At 40.8% G+C, this 16,379-nt stretch overlaps 1 protein-coding gene across 1 annotated transcript in view; it reads left to right on the forward strand.

The window, feature by feature from the left end:
* Positions 1 to 955: 955 nt before the first annotated feature.
* Positions 956 to 16,379, forward strand: part of LOC104534518 (transmembrane protein 255B-like) — a gene marked incomplete at its 3' end in the record, with an annotated part of 40,482 nt that continues 25,058 nt past the window's right edge. Inside the window, exons 1-2 of the mRNA XM_010187292.1 lie at positions 956 to 1,054; positions 11,134 to 11,223. Coding sequence (XP_010185594.1) covers positions 956 to 1,054; positions 11,134 to 11,223 — 189 coding nt within the window. The remainder of the gene's footprint in view (positions 1,055 to 11,133; positions 11,224 to 16,379) is intronic.

The following is a 16,379-nucleotide window of genomic DNA, read 5'->3' on the forward strand; positions in this document are numbered from 1 at the left end:
TTATATATATAAATATTTAGATGTATATATTATAATACATAGATGTACTATGACATTATAACCATATAGCATGTAATAAATGTTCGCATATATATATATATATATGTATTTGCAGCTGAGATGCTGGTAAATACTTGACATGACAACAGAAAAAGTCTATGCCACTATGTTACTGACACTATGTTTTTACTGTGCAAAGTGCGTTTTGCACTCTTCATAGGTGTGTCTTTCAGGATGCAGCTAGCAAAGCTGTAATGGGAAGTATGGTCTGGTCTGTGGTAATCTTTCTGTTCCATCATCAGGGCTGTGTCTGTTATACCTAGTGAGATGCTACCTGGTATGTCCAATTGCAGCCTAGCACCCCAGTTCTTTGCCTCTCATACGACCCTATCTTGGTCTGTTGGTTGTACCAGTCCCAGGTCTTATGCACCCCAGGTTCCCCAGCTTGTGAACTAACACAGCATTAACTGAGTCTCAGATAAGAAACTCCCATGTTTTCACTGTTGCCATTGGTAGAAAGAAATGGAAAATTTATTACAAAGGGAAAGATTTGGAAAAAAAGAGGCTTCAGCTTCTACTTGGAGAGCTTTCTTGGCAACCAGAATGGCTTCTGGAAGCTTCTGGAAGCTTAAAATTTATAGAGACAGAATGAAGATATGTACATATATATATATGTTTTAGTATTCCAGTGTTTAAAGGTTGGCACTGTTCTTTTGAGTCAGCGACTCAAGTCACTAATTGAATTTCAGTCCTCAATCTTACTGAGTGAAAGTCTTTTGGGATGTGGTTCCTTTAAGGTCTGTGCATGGAAACAGCTCACAGAATTAAGTGCATAATAGGACATTTTTTAACTGCCAGTTTGTTTTCTTGTGCTGTTTATGTAATGAAAGCATTACTGTCACACAACTGAAAACAAAAGTAAACTTTATGACCCATTAAATGTGTTTGTGGAACAATGAAGAAATCAATTACTCTCCCTAGCAAGCAGGAGCAAGGGATAAAAAGTCTCAGTAAGAAATTCAGGATAAGTGCTCATGTGTGCATGGTGGACGAGGTAAGGTTGGGTGTGCCCTATGAAAAGGGCAGGTAGATTCTTATCCTCTTTTTGAAGAATGAAATCAAATTAAATAGATGAGTATTGATAGTATTGTATTAAATTAAATAGATGAGTATCCCTGTTGGCCAGATACAATCTTCCAGACTCTACAGGTAGAACTTCACTACATGCAAGCCTGTAATTTAATTGTAATACATTTCTGATAAAGACTGAGTGTGTCTTGAGAAACCAGTGCAGTCAATATAATGTGAAAGAGGTTTTGTAAAGATGCTAACAGACTTAGGTGTAAAAGAAGTTCCTGCTGCTAAAACAGTTTTAGCTGTAGTAGTCTTGATTTCTGTCAATTCCACCATTTTTTTACAGGAAACATAAACTTTTATGACACACAGTATGCTATTTATTTCTGGTTTATTGTTCTCATACTGCTCTGAACAGCAGCCTCTATTTAAGTGATGAAATGAGCTTGTTCCATTTTAATCAATAAAAGCATCCATGAAAGGAAGTATGTGATGGATTCCTGTAATGTTAGCATTGCTGATGAGTGAATCTAAATTTGTTTCATTTTTGTCCCCTTTTCATTGAATGCTGTATTTAGTTTTTGCTTCTTGACTATATTTGATATCCTTAAATCTCTAACTTTATTTAACCATTTTTAGACACATGGTTTTGTTGATGTTTGCAAAGGGGAATTCTTACCAGTTTGAAGTGCCTGCTGCACTAAGACTTGCTTAGACTGGGTTCCAAAACCATTATTGGCATTTCTCCAGCTGTGAAATCCACCTGATTTTGTTTTCTTTTCTGTATAGCATCACTCCATCAAATCCTGGGCATCCTTCTCTCCTTCCACATTACTCCCCTTCCTCCCTTGCAAGTCCCAGACAAGTGACTGAAGGAAAGTAGTGAAGTGAACAGAAAGCAAATATCAGAGCAGCCAACATCAGGGGAATGAAAGAAGTGTTGGCAAGATGTTGGTTTTGGCAATACAGATATTTAGGCTCCTTCTATAGCCAGCAGAAAAAAAAGACAGATACCATCAGAAGATCATTCACCCCTTCCCGTAATAGGTGTAAAAGGTATCTGGAAGTGCTTGGCTCTCCATTGACTATAGAGGAGCACAAATAACCACCTGAGACAAATGCTTACATTTTAGTTAGCTGGAGTTATGATTGATGAAATCTACCCCTTACTACAGTTTTCTTAGCAGCTTCAGCACATACAAAACACCACAACTGACACCATCCAGCAGCCTGGATAAAAGCTACCGCTTCCCTTTGGATGGAGCACCACAACATTCCCCTTTCAGAAATACATGCTGAGGCCTCACACCGCTACTGATCAGAGCCTTGCTGATTCCCAAAACCAGACTTATCTGCTTTGTGAAGGCATGCTGTTCCCATTTTATGGTATTCCCCAGTCTATACTTATATCTGTACAAATGAATCAAGTCATGAGGATATAATACCAAATGCTCCAATAATTTTGGTCTCAAAAGTAATCTGAAATCAGTTCATGTGATTTGCCATAGACTATGTCAGCACACCCCTATGAAATAAAAGGCTAAAAGCCATACAGATGTAAAAAGATGGAAATGAATGAAAAAGTAAATTGCCAACAGACAGCTCTTAAGCAAAGTAATAATTTGAGTGTCCTAACTCTGATTCTGAAAGTGACTTTGGAACAGGAAGACAAGGTCTCACAAAACCATCTCCAGATGGCTGGAGAGTGGTGTTGCCTGTAAAACAACACTGCATCTGGAACTGCCCTGGGAAGCCTCAGTGCTCCTCTACCTGCCACTAAGAAGGTGAAACAGGAGGAAAGGGTTTCATCATACAGTCAGTAACCTATTTAATGAGCTGAAAGAAAAGTAGAGCAGCTATTTAAACAAATCTCTTTAAAAGCAGCTAAAACAAGGGTGGAGCTTTGTACCTGCTTTGTATCTGCTGAAATTGCAGAGGATAGGGTGGTTTTATCAGCTCAGACTAGGGAGAAGATGTAGCAGTGCTGTTTGAATGAGCTGAGGGAAGCTGAAATGTGATGCTGCTAGAAGGAAATCAGTAACTGTGTGGTAATAGTTACTGGGATAGAAACAGGGGTCCTCAGATGCTGTTGGGGCTTGAAAGATCATGGATAATAAAACTAACCCTGCCCCAGGAAATTTTAAAAAAAGACTTTTTTAGGTTGCCTTCAGTTTCTTGTCTTGGAAAATATGAACTAAGGACAGTTCAGTCTTTCTTCCAACATTGTTTCAGTAACATCTGCTGAGCTGCAGCAGCTGGAATACTAAGACTCTCCCAAACTCCCAGGAGACCTGATAGTGCATCATCAGTGGTGACATTTGTAACTAAGTCAAGACAAGCATTTGCTCATCAGCGAATGAATTATCTTGAATTTAATATGTGTTCATTTACACATGTATCAAATTCATTCTCTGATTGCATTGTAACAGTGACTCCAGTTTTGAAGTTTAAGTGCATAGAAACTGCTTGATATAGGTTATTTCATTCAGTAGATCGGTCATTCTAGTAAAGATTTGCTTGTAAAACAATTTGAAATAATTTCCTGGCTGGTTTATGTCTGGTTTTGTAGCTGATATTAGATTATGAGAGAGGAAAGAGTATTTTAATCAGGTAATCCTTCTCAACAACTTTGTTTCATGTTTCGTAATGGCTGCTGATTTAATTCCTGCCATTGTTTCATTGCTTGAAGATAAAAAATACAGGAAAATTCATCTTTATTTCATATAACATCTTTCATAGAAACTGTATCTTCAAATGTTTTAGCAGGTTAGAAGAAAAGACAAGATAAATCACTAAAAGAGTAGTGTGAAGTGGATTGTTATAAATTAAGGATTAATGCTCAAGACATTGTTTATAGAGGGTGAAATCAACTGAGAGATCTAGACTAGCAAACTATCAGGGTTAACATACAAGGTTTTTAGTTGGACAGTACAATGTTAAGGCAAAATGTTTCCGTGACACTTTTCTGGATGACTGGAGCTGAAAAAGAGCTAAGCTGCTGTACTCAAGACCTGTGAGAATGACACAGCCGCTGCTAGGTGACAGGGTGGGTGGAAGGAGGACAGGAGAGATGCTCTATGGGTGGATGGCTCGGGAGCCTTGTGAGGAGCTTAACAACAAGGGTACTAAGGGGCAGTTTTGAACTATGGGCTTTCAGGCCCATAAAGAGAAATGTCAATCAAAGATGGCTGTGTGAGCCATCTCCTGTTATGGGACCCAGCACACCCATCACACAACCCTGGACATGTGTCAATGGGATCAGATGCTCATTTCCCCCATCTCCATAACTGTCACAGCAAATGTCTCAAGTAAAGCTCCCAATAACCCAAGAAGTCTGTTTACGTGACCAGGAAAGAAACAATCCCTGTCCTAAAGATCTCCGTGTGTGCCTGGAGGAGCTGGATTAAGCAGACTTAGATGCCTGTGCTCCCTTCCTTGTCTTACTCAACTTCTACTGCATAAGCCCACTTGGACCAGGAGAGAGCTGGGACCATTAAATCACTCTGTTGTGCATTTCTTGTCCATAAGCACTTCTGTGGTCCCTTGCCCTTGTAAGTAGCCTAATTGATTAATTATCTGCGAAAGCTGAGCATCAACACCACTGGAAGAGAAAAAGAGAAAGCAATATTCATTTACTATGGCGATGTATGATATAAATTAACTGTGAGTATCTAAGGCATAACAAAAGATATTGTGACTTCTGACTTTCAGCATTCTGCCCTTCAGGATGTGGGGCAAGAAAAAAAGACAAATTTTCTGAATAGAAATGCCACCTTTATTTTGAAAGTGGATTTTGATCTTGTTTTTTCTCCTTGGCATAATAATTGCTAAGTCTCATGTGGTTTCTGTATTCTTTCCCAGTGTTTGTTTATCTAATTAATTCTGCCTTTTTATGCATGTGAGGTTGCTTGTATTTCTCAAGGGAACTCTCTCCTGCCTATGTTATACCAACTGGCCTTTTCATGTTGCTATTTTTCCTAATTATCCCTGACACGATACTGGAAAACAGCAGACTTTTTCACAGGCAGTGAAACAAAAGTCTCCTTGACCACAAACAGCAAAATAACCCCAGTCCTTATCACTTATTCATTACAGCTAAAACCTAGCTTTTACTTTGATAATCCCTAGGAGAGCAAATTACATGAAATAGGTGAGATGACCTAATAGTTGCTGCCAGCGCTTCTACCTCCTTCCTTTCTATCTTGGGCACATGGTCCCACTCTCACACTTGCACTGGGTCTAATGCTCGTCTCTCCTTGCAGTTACCCAATTTAACTCATTTTTCAGGGGGGAACAAATAGTTTTCTGCCTAGTGAGTGAATTGCAGTGGCTTGCTGTGTATTTGGGCAAGCACAGGAGCTGCTATGCGGGGACTCATCTCTCTGGGAGAGAGAGCAGGAGAAAGGTCTGGACAACAGAGAACCAAACTAAGGACAGGAGAGCAAGACACCATTTCAAATAGCAGTGAACAGTCACATAGGCTCAGCTCTGTACCCTGAGGTCCTATCCACAATGCAAGAGAGAAGAAAATCTGAATCAAAGATCTGTGTTGTTGCTGATAATATTCAACAAAGTATGACTGAACTTACTGAATTCAACAGTGATGGTACTGTGGAAAGGCTGTAGGTTTCTAATTTGGTCACTTGACCTAAACACAACACTTAATGTAAACACCTGACAGCATCTCTTGTCTGAACGTCCTCCTGGTAATGTAGGTATCTACTGTTGGCATTGGCTACATTATTAGTTGTATTGCAGTCAGAAGCAAGTTACGTGTTTATGCATGGGATCCGAGCCCTAGTCCTTGTCTTCCTGAGCTGTACCAAAACTGGTGCTCTTAAAACCGATAGACATTTTGTGTTTATTCTTCTTCCCTCCTTCATTGGGAAGCCAATCTAGGAAAAAGTTCTTCAGGGGTAGGCTGGGCAGTCATAAAAGTCTTTCATCGCTACGAATTTATGTCATTGTAACTAGTGCTATGACTGTAATTGGCATTAATGGATAGCGAACATGACATAATCCTATCTCCTGTGGTGTGACAACCCTCCAGCAGAACCTCTATTACAGCAGTGCTATCACTGAAGAACCAATCTTTGGAAATAGGTTGGCAGGCCATAAATTGTGACAGACATTAGCTGGTGCACTGAAGAACCTCCTAATTAGCCCAGTTGTGAAAACTGATGTAGTAGGAGCCTTGTCTGAGCTTTATTTTCATCACAGAAGCAAAACTTCTGTCCCAAGGACAGCGGAAAAAAGTGGTCATTGTGGGAGGGGAAGGGCCCACACGGGAGAGGACCTTCCAAATTAGAGAAAATTAACTCACAATTAAAAGTACATTCATACCATCCCACCTGACAACACAGGCAGCATTTAGTTGATAGCAGTGTCTGAAATGCAATGCAATGACTTTAACTGTCTTAGTTTTGTAGGTTATTAATCTACAGCCCTGCTGAGGTGCCATGGCAACAGATGCAGCTCCTGGTTGAGATTGTGCCAGGAAGGGAAAGCCGTCCTCTGTTTTGGATTTTTCATACAGTTTTTGTAAACTTCTGCTCTTACATCTTCATCCTCAGCATACTGAAAAAGTGCAGCAGATGTTTTTAAGCATATTTTAAGTTCTGAGCTTAGAGACACAGGGAAATCAAACCAGTGAAAAGATCCACAGAATTGAACTATATTTTGAGGAATGTAACATGGGCAAAGTGAGTCTGTTAGATATAACGTAACACGTCTGATACAGAGGTAATTTTCTGTGTATCTGCTGGCAGACCTTGGCTGCACCTCTGCATGTGTCACACAGCGGGGACACAGTGCTGCAAAAGTTGCCTGGGGAGCTGAGGTGTGGTGGTTATGTGAGAGCATGGCCGCAGCCAGGGTGGCTGCATCAAACTCTCTGCTGGGTCCTCTAAACTCCAAAAACATGCCTGGGAAGTGTTCTGGGAGACTCTTAGTTGCCAAATACCCATGCCAAGTGCATTTCTGACAGCTTCAGTGGCCACGGGGTGTCCCCTGGCACCACTTTCTTCACTGGGCTCACTTGTACAGGGAGGTGACAGAGTGCAGCCAGTGGTGCTGTTTGCCTGCTGAAGGACAAGAGGTTCTATAAGACACATGAATTCTACCATAAAATGCCTGCCTCTTCTGAAAGAAGGCAGCATGCAAGAATTTAATAGTCCAGCCTTTCCATAGTTATGCATTTTTGAGTGTTTTCATATTTTTATGACATGACAGAAGATAGCAGCTCTTCAGTTAATACTATGTGTCAAAGTCCCTTGCTCTAAGTGCTAATTTGCTCTCCTTTTTGCTAAAACACCTCTTTTAAACAACTGGCTTTTGGTTTTGATTGTTAGGCCCACACAGTAAAGTTTCCACTGTATAATAACTGGCTTCATGCTTGCCTTGTAAATAACCAAATTCTTGTAATCTGTACCAGAACCAGGAGTAAACATGTTCTGATAATAACAGCTGTAGAGAAGCCTGGCTGCCCAGCAATGGAACAGCAAAAGCAAAACTGTTTCTTGAAAAACTGTTAAAATATGTTGTTATAAAGAATTAGTAGTTTCCTGGACAAAACATACTGCTATTAAAAATGGAGACGAGACGATGTGATGGATCGGTATTTATTTTTTTTAAAGTGCTATTTCTGTTACCTATCAACAAAAATTCCCTGTGTTTAAATGAACTGCACTGCTTTTCTTTCTTGACAGTGCCAGGGTCGTGAACTCACAACTCCAGCAATCACCTACCACTCAGGAAAATCAGCTTTTTGAATTTGCAGCAGCTCTTAATTTGGCTGTCTTGGTTGCAAATTTTAGAAGTAATTAATTTTATGCTTTGTTTTTGTGTTTCTCACATTCTCAATAAGCAATGGGAAATTTGAGAGAGAATATAAATCTGTAATTTTATTTTAAGGATTTCTTTGTGTTGTTCTTGTATTATTACTTCTTTTATCATTCTAATACAGATGGAAGTCAATTTAGGTCATAAGCACCCCTGAGTGCCACATTCTGACACTTCAGCACTGTAATAAGTACTACATCAGTCAAGAAATGGCCCTCTGCATTTCAAAGAGGCCACTCACTGAAGTAGTTGCTGGTAGGCATGGATAAGAACAGCAGACTCTGGCAGTCAACCTTTGACTTGCATGCAACTCCTTGGATGGGTAGATGTTCGCCAACATGACTGAGGAGTGCAAAGTCAACTCCATAGCTCCTGTCTATACTACAATTTAGGGTGCACTTTATATATGGTCTCGTATAACTATATGGTGAAGCTTAAAGACCAGCATTTAATCATCAGGTGATTTAAGCTATTTCCATGAGTGGAAAACGTTGGTTTGGGGATTGTAGATCATCAATAAGTTGCTCATGTGTGAAATGAAAAGCCATTTTGAGGTCAGCTTCCAGTAAATTCATCCTGACCACAGGCAATTTGGAAACACCCAGCTAAGCCCACTAATTATTTGATTGACTGCTATGACTTGAAAAAACAAGATAAAGGCATCAGACAATAATGACTTCATTTGAACTTTTAAACGCTGCTGCTTTTTCAAATGAAGAGATCAGGAGCTGTAGCAAATACAGCTGCCACAGGGCAGTACAGCCCACTGGTCTGTGATGATAATGGCTCTCTCCAAGGAGCCCACAGCCTTCCTGATGTGATGAGTTGCATGCCAAGATCTTTAGACAACCAAATTCATGAGATATGACATGCCATGCTGGAGAGCCAAGAGATAGCGAAGGTTGAAGAGTGATGCAGCCAACAATGCTTTCTTAGGGCTTCTGCCTCTTTATGGCAGGATGGATCTGGCTGCAGGGGGGATGCTGCAGGTTCCCAAGATCAGGCAGTACCATCAGCCTCAGCCACTTTTGTGGGCCCCTTTGCTCCCCACGTTGAGAATTCAGATTAAACAGCAATCCCTGTGGCAGTGCTAGCTCACCTCTGATTACATGAGCTAAGAGCCATGACCTAATGAGAGATTAAAAGAGTGTATCAGAAAGCATTTGAAAGCTGTGATTCTTCTATTTTTAAGTTGTACTTTTTGCTGATTCCCTGAAAGCTCTTGTTTCCAGATGTCTGATGTTGTTTTGACTTTTGTGTCCAATGCTATGGGTTTGTAAGCCTGTAATTTCTTACCTGCTTAATATGCATTTTTTTGAGGAAGTCACCAATGCTGTGTCCCCTGTTGACACTATTGACATTGTGCTGCTTGTAGCCTAACACAAGCTAAAGAGTCCATTTTTCAAGTGATTTTATAATGCATTACAAATCTTACACATGTGAAAACAATATCTAGGTAATGCAAATATGGGTTTTGTGTAGTCAAAAGGGGTATATGAACTGTATGGAGGTAATTTTGGTAATCAATATTGGACCATTTCATAAAGTCATAGAATGGTTTGGGTTGGAAGGGATCTTAAAGATCATCTGGGCAGGGACACCTTCCACCAGACCAGGTTGCTCAAAGCCCCATCCAGCCTAGCATTATGAAATACATATTGTGAAGGAGCAATTAATGACTGGAAAATAATTAGGAGGTTCCAAATTCTTAACTGAAACCTTGGTCTATGTACTCTATCAATTAGGGATACTGTTCTGTCAGTCTTCAAAGGGATTTTTTAATCTGTTGCAGTTATTAACTATAACTTAATACTATTGTAAATTAAAATTAGCCTATCATATAGGATGTTTGCAAGGGTTCCCCTAGTGACTTTGCATCAGAAATGCCAGACACGTGAGAAATATACATTAAATTACATTAAAAACATAGTCAGAGAGTGCACCTTAGGTTCATCTTATATATTGCAGGTACTCACTCATCCAAACTCAAGGTGCGGAGTCCTCAAAGTCACAAAACCCTCTAATCTGAGAGAGGAAGGAGTGACAGCATCTCTTCTTCATCTGGTGGCACTGGGGCTAATGAGCCCAAGGAGAGCACAGGGTTCCTCCTTCAGGACTCCCTTAATCTCACCTCGCTCACAGCGCTGCATCCTTCAGATGTGCCCCCAAAACAAGCCAGTGCCATCTCAAGAGTGTGTGCCAACATCACACTGACTGGTCTATTGTGGAGACACAGACTAGTGCTCAGCCTTTCTGCATCCTATTGCTCCCTTCAGAGTGAACTGGGCAGTACGCTTGCCATATCTGGGGTTGTGCTAGCCCTGCAGTTGCTGCTAGTGCTGCACCTGTAGTCATCTTTGGAGATAAAGCAAGCACAGCTAGCAAGAGGCTCAGCGTGCCCAACCTTAACAGCCTTTTCCCCTGAACCCTCCATACCACCACCACTTGTGCTAGAGTGGTGCTCTAGCATTACCTCATCCGCAGTCCCGTTGATAAAGAATTAATAATGCTTAATGAACGAAGCAGCTTGGGCAGTAAAATGTGGCCTGAAGCTATGGCAGAGAGGCTGACAAAGACAGTGTCCTACCTGCACTGTAGCTGGGACATGTGCTGAGCTCTGCTGTGCTCTGCCGTGCCCACTCTGAGACTGAAGGGCAGGGGGGGAGCCCCAGAAAGAGCAGGGGCCAAGGCAACACACCCCAGCCCTTCCAGAGACACCAGTTCTATGAGTCTCTGATTTTGCTGTGGCTTAAGTTATCATAAACTATTTGGGATGGTAAAAGCTTTCTGAGAGTTCATGGGCTAGGTATTATCTTACTACAATGTCTTTATCTGTACATGTGAAATACTACCACTGTAGTAAAGCTCTAGAAATTCATGTGAGCCAACAGGAACATGGCTTTTTGCCATGCTCCCTATGGAGCTGTTTCATTAAGTAAGTTGATTAAGAAGAAATCACCACTGAATTCAATAACTCTTGCAGCTGACCTAATTTTCTCTGGAAAGATTTAAGCTTTTCTAGTAGACCTGCTGTTATGTCAACCCAGCATCAAGAATTTCTGCCTTTTCTCTGCTGTGTGACTGGCATCCTGTCACACTGATCCGAAATGAAATACAGCAGGGAGAAATGTAATTTAAGAATACTATGAAAATTAGTGCAGTTGTTTTATTTGAACAATTATATTGAAAACATTACTCAATCTGTTTTTCTCTTCTCAGTTAGTAGCCTCCATCGTGTTTATCAGCTTTGGCGTGGTAGCAGCGTTCTGTTGTGCAATTGTTGATGGAGTGTTTGCAGCACGACACATAGTAAGTACAGTGATTTTCTGTCATCTTTCATTTTTTATTACTTAAGTAATTTCTAGCAGGAAAGCATTATCTTTTGGTTTATCTCTAGCAGCATATTATTTCTCCTTGTTGAAGAAATGTCTTTCAGCAAAAAATGGACAGGAAAGCCCATCATGCCAACACCCAGAGATGGTGCTAACTGCTTATTCATTTCTCAGGGAGTTCCAAATACAGAGGTATTACAGATGTAAAGTGATGTAATGGCAGGTGTGCTAAAGTACATACCTGCTCAGGAAAGGGAAGACACTGCAGCCACCAGCAGCATTGATTTCCTTTTGCGTAAAGGCTCTGTGAGCACAGTCAGGATCTGGATGCACCAGAAGGCCCTGTGGATCTTCAGGGGGAGGTGGTTTGCAACAGCACAAAGGGAATATTTTGTTGAAGAAAAGACACCAGAGGAAGTTGCAGGATTTGGTTAGAAGTAGTGAGAAGGGGGAACCTACTGAGTCACAAAGTACCCAAAATTCACCATCTGCTGGCCATCAAAGCAGGGATGGATCATTTAACCAGAGTGACTAGTATTTCCAGTGTGTCTTCCAAACCCAGTCCCCCTTCTTCCCCCAAACCTATTCCCATCTCTGCTTCAAAAGGATATTTATAGTCATTCACAGTACTGCAGTAGCAGTAGAGTTACTCGTAGTTCATTACTGTCTGTGCGTGCCTAGGAGTCTTTCTCATGACCTTCTTGTGTAAGCGCTGGACAAACTTAGAGAAAAAGTTTTCTTATTTTGGCTCACGGAGTTCAAATTAAAATCCTAGACAAAAAGGATCAATAGGAGAACAAGATAGACTAGGTTATGGGGTTGGGTCATTTGAATTTGCCAGTTTACATGTTACATATGTGTTGTTTGCTGTTCTATCTTTTGTGATAGAATGCCTAAAAATCAATCTAAACTCAACCTTTTCACTGAGCTTTGATTTCGAAAAGCATCAGGAAATAATTAGTTATATGTTTTAATAGACACTAGAACTCGGATGTAGTGTGCTGCATAATACGGCAAGTATGAGGATACCTGACCCCTTCACTGCTATGAAATATCATGGGCCTGTTCATCTTTCTGCTTATGCTCATTGAGGGGCAGCATAACACCACTGGCATCATTTGAACACTCTGCCTAATTTTCTGTTAGAAAATGCATCATAATAATTAGGCTTTAGACCACTTGTAAAGCTGTAAACTGATTTCTCTTTTACTGTTATTGAATAGGACTTTAAAGCAAATGTGGGCTTCAGAACCTCACGTGCATTCCAGAAGGAAGGAGACATCTATTGGTATAAACAACTGAGTTGTGTAATTTGAGCATGAATAAACTCTCTGGATTGTAATCACGTTTTGTGCTAAACAGACTCTGCCAGATGCTGAAGTGGCCTGCTTTTACTCAGATTCGCCCTGCTGTTACTCTGGGTGGCACCCGGTATAACTTAGTCTCTGATTAGCCTAAGTCAATGGAGCCTTTCCATGGGAACTACTTAGAAGAGGAGGGGAGCAGATTCCTGTTTAGGTTTCCTGCTTCTGAAAACTAAGTGGTTGTGCCCCAGAAAACCATTGCCATTTATTCCAATATTGGATCTAATTTCCCAGGAACCAGACTGCGGAAATGTTCAGGCAGCCCTTATGTACTCTTAAACCTTATAACTGCAGTGCAGCTGTGCAGCCACAGCCCCCCACTGCTGAGGTCAGACACAGCATCTCCTTCTTTGAGGCCAGTTACTGTGTCAGAGGATAGTGTGAGTGCTCAGTCTCAAATACAGAGACTGGTATCGTCCCTGTCATCCTTCTAGGTGTTTCCTTTGTCAGTTTGTACTCTTGGCTTTAAGATCCTTTCACGTACATTACTTAGCTACTTTAGAAATGACACTGTTTCCTATCTGAATCAAACAACAACATAATATTGGAATATTATTGTAGCCTTGTATCTGAAGAAACAGTGTCTCATACATAATACCTATAGTTTATATCCGTCTCCTCTTTATTGTAGCATAAATAGCTGTGTGGCATTGCTTGCTGTCGTGGTGTGCCCTTGATGTGTCATTACTGACTAAAAGCGATTCAGTTCATTTCGGTGCTCTCCAGGGAGAAAGTGGACCAGCGTGTTGGTGTAGGGGAGCACCAAGGCACAGAGTCACTGCACTCACACAAGGAAAAAGCATCTTACAATCTCAGATGCAGTTCCGTATCTGGTTAAGTCAGGTGAAATAAAGGTGTATGTCACCTAATTTCTCTAACACACCTGGGGAAACCTGTAGGGGTGGCAGTGTAAGTATTCTCCCAATTTGATTTACAGGAGCGCTGGCGCCTTATCAAAAGAAGGTGTGTTATGCAGACTCTGCTGTCGTTGCCACTGTGTTACCTCCCCTTTGCATCACATAGCCAGTTTCCTTCAGGGAACGCAGTAACACCGTGTTCAGTCCATTCCCCACAGGTCAGTACCAGGCATTTTCAGACAAACTCCTGGCATGTCAGAGCAGGTGCCCAAGTCTACAGCAAAACCATGAAGTATTCATGAGGAGGGGTTGGACAGCATTCACTTTTCTGTCTCAGTATCAGGGTGCTGATACCAAGGCTCCAGGTCCCTTTTCTCCTGGAGGAAGGAGTACAAGCTGAAGCCAGGAAGCCTTGGGAGCGATGACAAATACAACAGCCTTCAGATAAATTTGGAACAAGAAATGTCTCCTGTTTTTCATTTTGTTTTTAACTTCATTCAAATTGGGAGGGATGTGAAGAGGACAAATCACATTATTATAGATTTTTTTTTTAGTGTGCGCCTGCTGTGGAATGGAGACTATTACTGCTACACATTTTCTCCTGCTCTTGTAAAACTGTGGATAGAATAATAAAATACTGTCTCTGTTTTATTTTCTTCCTAAGAAGGCATAAAATTGACAAAAAATGTTCCAGGAAAGGGATTTATTTCAGAAAATAGATATTTAAATTATTTAAGACTCATTTTAAAACACTTTGCTTAATAGAAAGCTCTGGAGCACAGCACTTATAAAATTAAGAACACTGAAGGAAAGGTAGCTTGATTTAAAATAGCAGTAGCTTATTCAAAAAATAATGCAGATGCAATTTACTGTGTAAAGTTAATTTCCCCATTGGTCCCTTCAGCTGCACTTTTCACCTTAAAAAAAAAAAAAGGAGCCAGAATCAAATGAAACAAATCAAAGCTGGAACTAATGTATAGTGATATTATTTCAGAAAAATATGGTGATCATAAGAATCCATTATCCCCATTAGTGTTTGGTTGAGACATTTTGTTATTTGGCAGATGAGAACAGCCCAGTTGTGCAACAGCTAATGGAGATGCCTCAACAGCCTCCTCTCAACACAGAAGGAGACCCCCTGTCCCACCTCACATACAGATTCTCTGCAGTACCTACTACCCTCCTATCCATGACTGCAAGTTTTGACCATTGCCACATGATCCTCAGCTTTGCAGGTATCCCTCAGGCAGAACCTAAAATAGCCAGCAGCCAGAAATCCAGTTATGAAGTGAGGAAATTGCCTGCAAGAGCTTCCTGAGAAGTTTAGGAAGATGACAGGTAGCAAAAGCATGGGCAGATATTTTAAGCTGTGGAGACAAATGCTTTGTTATCGTCATCATTTCACGTGCTTAGCTGAGAATCACAGAACATCAGTACTGACACATGGCCAGTTGCATTTTCCTGAAGTATGGGATAAAAAGAGACTGACATGCTCTAGGAGAAACCAAGGGCTCAGGCAGGGGATGTCCTCTCTGCTCAACTGTAGGAACTGCCCTTTGATCTTGTTGAGTGGAATTCATAGACCACGTCTGGACAGTTTTATTAGAGGGGATTCACTGAAAAGAAAAAGCAGAGCTGAAGAGCTTGGGACAATGCCAGTGAGAACACCAGAAGATACAGCAGTGAAATTGCAATTTGGGACTGTTGCCATTATCCTTTCTCTATGCAGGTCTTTGGCTTTGTCTTCCCTAATACAATTCTTCAGGTAGATCAATACACCAGTAAATATACCCCTAAGCCTCCCTTTCTTCTCATTGAACAAACCCAGTTCCTTCTACCTATCCTGGCACATCCTGTCCTTCTGTCTTCTGATCATTTAGTGGCCCTCCACTGGTCTTGCTGTAATTTGTCTAGGTCTTTCTTATATTGTAGAGGGGTTAAAATTGAACACCATACTGAGATTCATGAGCATTCAGCAAGAAGGAATAATCACTTCCTCCATCCTACTGGTGATGTTTTGCTAATGCAACCCACTCGGCCATCACTTTTGCAAAAGCACCCTGCTAACATATGTTCAACATACAAATTTTTTTCTTTGCCAAGCTGCTACCTAGTCAGCATGAACTGTTGCCTTGGGTTATTCCAGCTCAGATGCAGGATTTTACATTGATGCTGCACAAAATCTAACAAAATACAGTAAAAGAATTTTTAAGGATGCACTAGATTCCCCTTCTAAATTTCTGTCACCAACAGAAAATAATAAGAAGGTTTGTATGCTCTATTAACTGCCATTTCATTACCATTTTTTGCTTTCTTTTAAGCATGAACTTGGCTGAATAAAGCCTAAGTCTTTGATAATGACCCTCATGTACCTTATCATTAATTACTGCTACATCCTTTTAGCTGAAGTTCTGTTTTAATGCAGTTTATGGTCAGGCATGAACTTTCTTTAAAAGGAAATGATTTTTAAGAGAGTCTGATTTTATGTGGTGCAATGAAGGGACAGCATAAATCCACAGGTCAGAACCGCTGCATATACACGCAGCCTTGTCCCCTTGTGCTTGGAGCTGAGTTCCTCTGCCATGGAGAGCTGTAAGGTCCAGTGAAAAGTTCAACCATGGGCTATGTAGCTGAAGTGTCTTAGAATGCTTCCAAGATGTTCCTCTGAAATAGTCATTATTTCAGGGGCCTCCTAAAAGCAGCCTCCATGGTTTTTATCTGGATGGGTTGAATGGACACATCTTTGAATGAATGTTTGGATAGATACCCTTTGAAAAATTATCAGCTGCTTACAACTTCTGATTGTGAATGGTGACGTGAAAAATTGGCAGAATAATCAGATGTAGCTCATGTTAGCTTTTACAGGCAGCCAACAACATGGCTTACTTCATTACTCTATTACTACCAATTTG

This window comes from Mesitornis unicolor, unplaced genomic scaffold (assembly GCF_000695765.1).
Source record: "Mesitornis unicolor isolate BGI_N332 unplaced genomic scaffold, ASM69576v1 scaffold9516, whole genome shotgun sequence".
Taxonomy (NCBI): Eukaryota; Metazoa; Chordata; class Aves; order Mesitornithiformes; family Mesitornithidae; genus Mesitornis; species Mesitornis unicolor.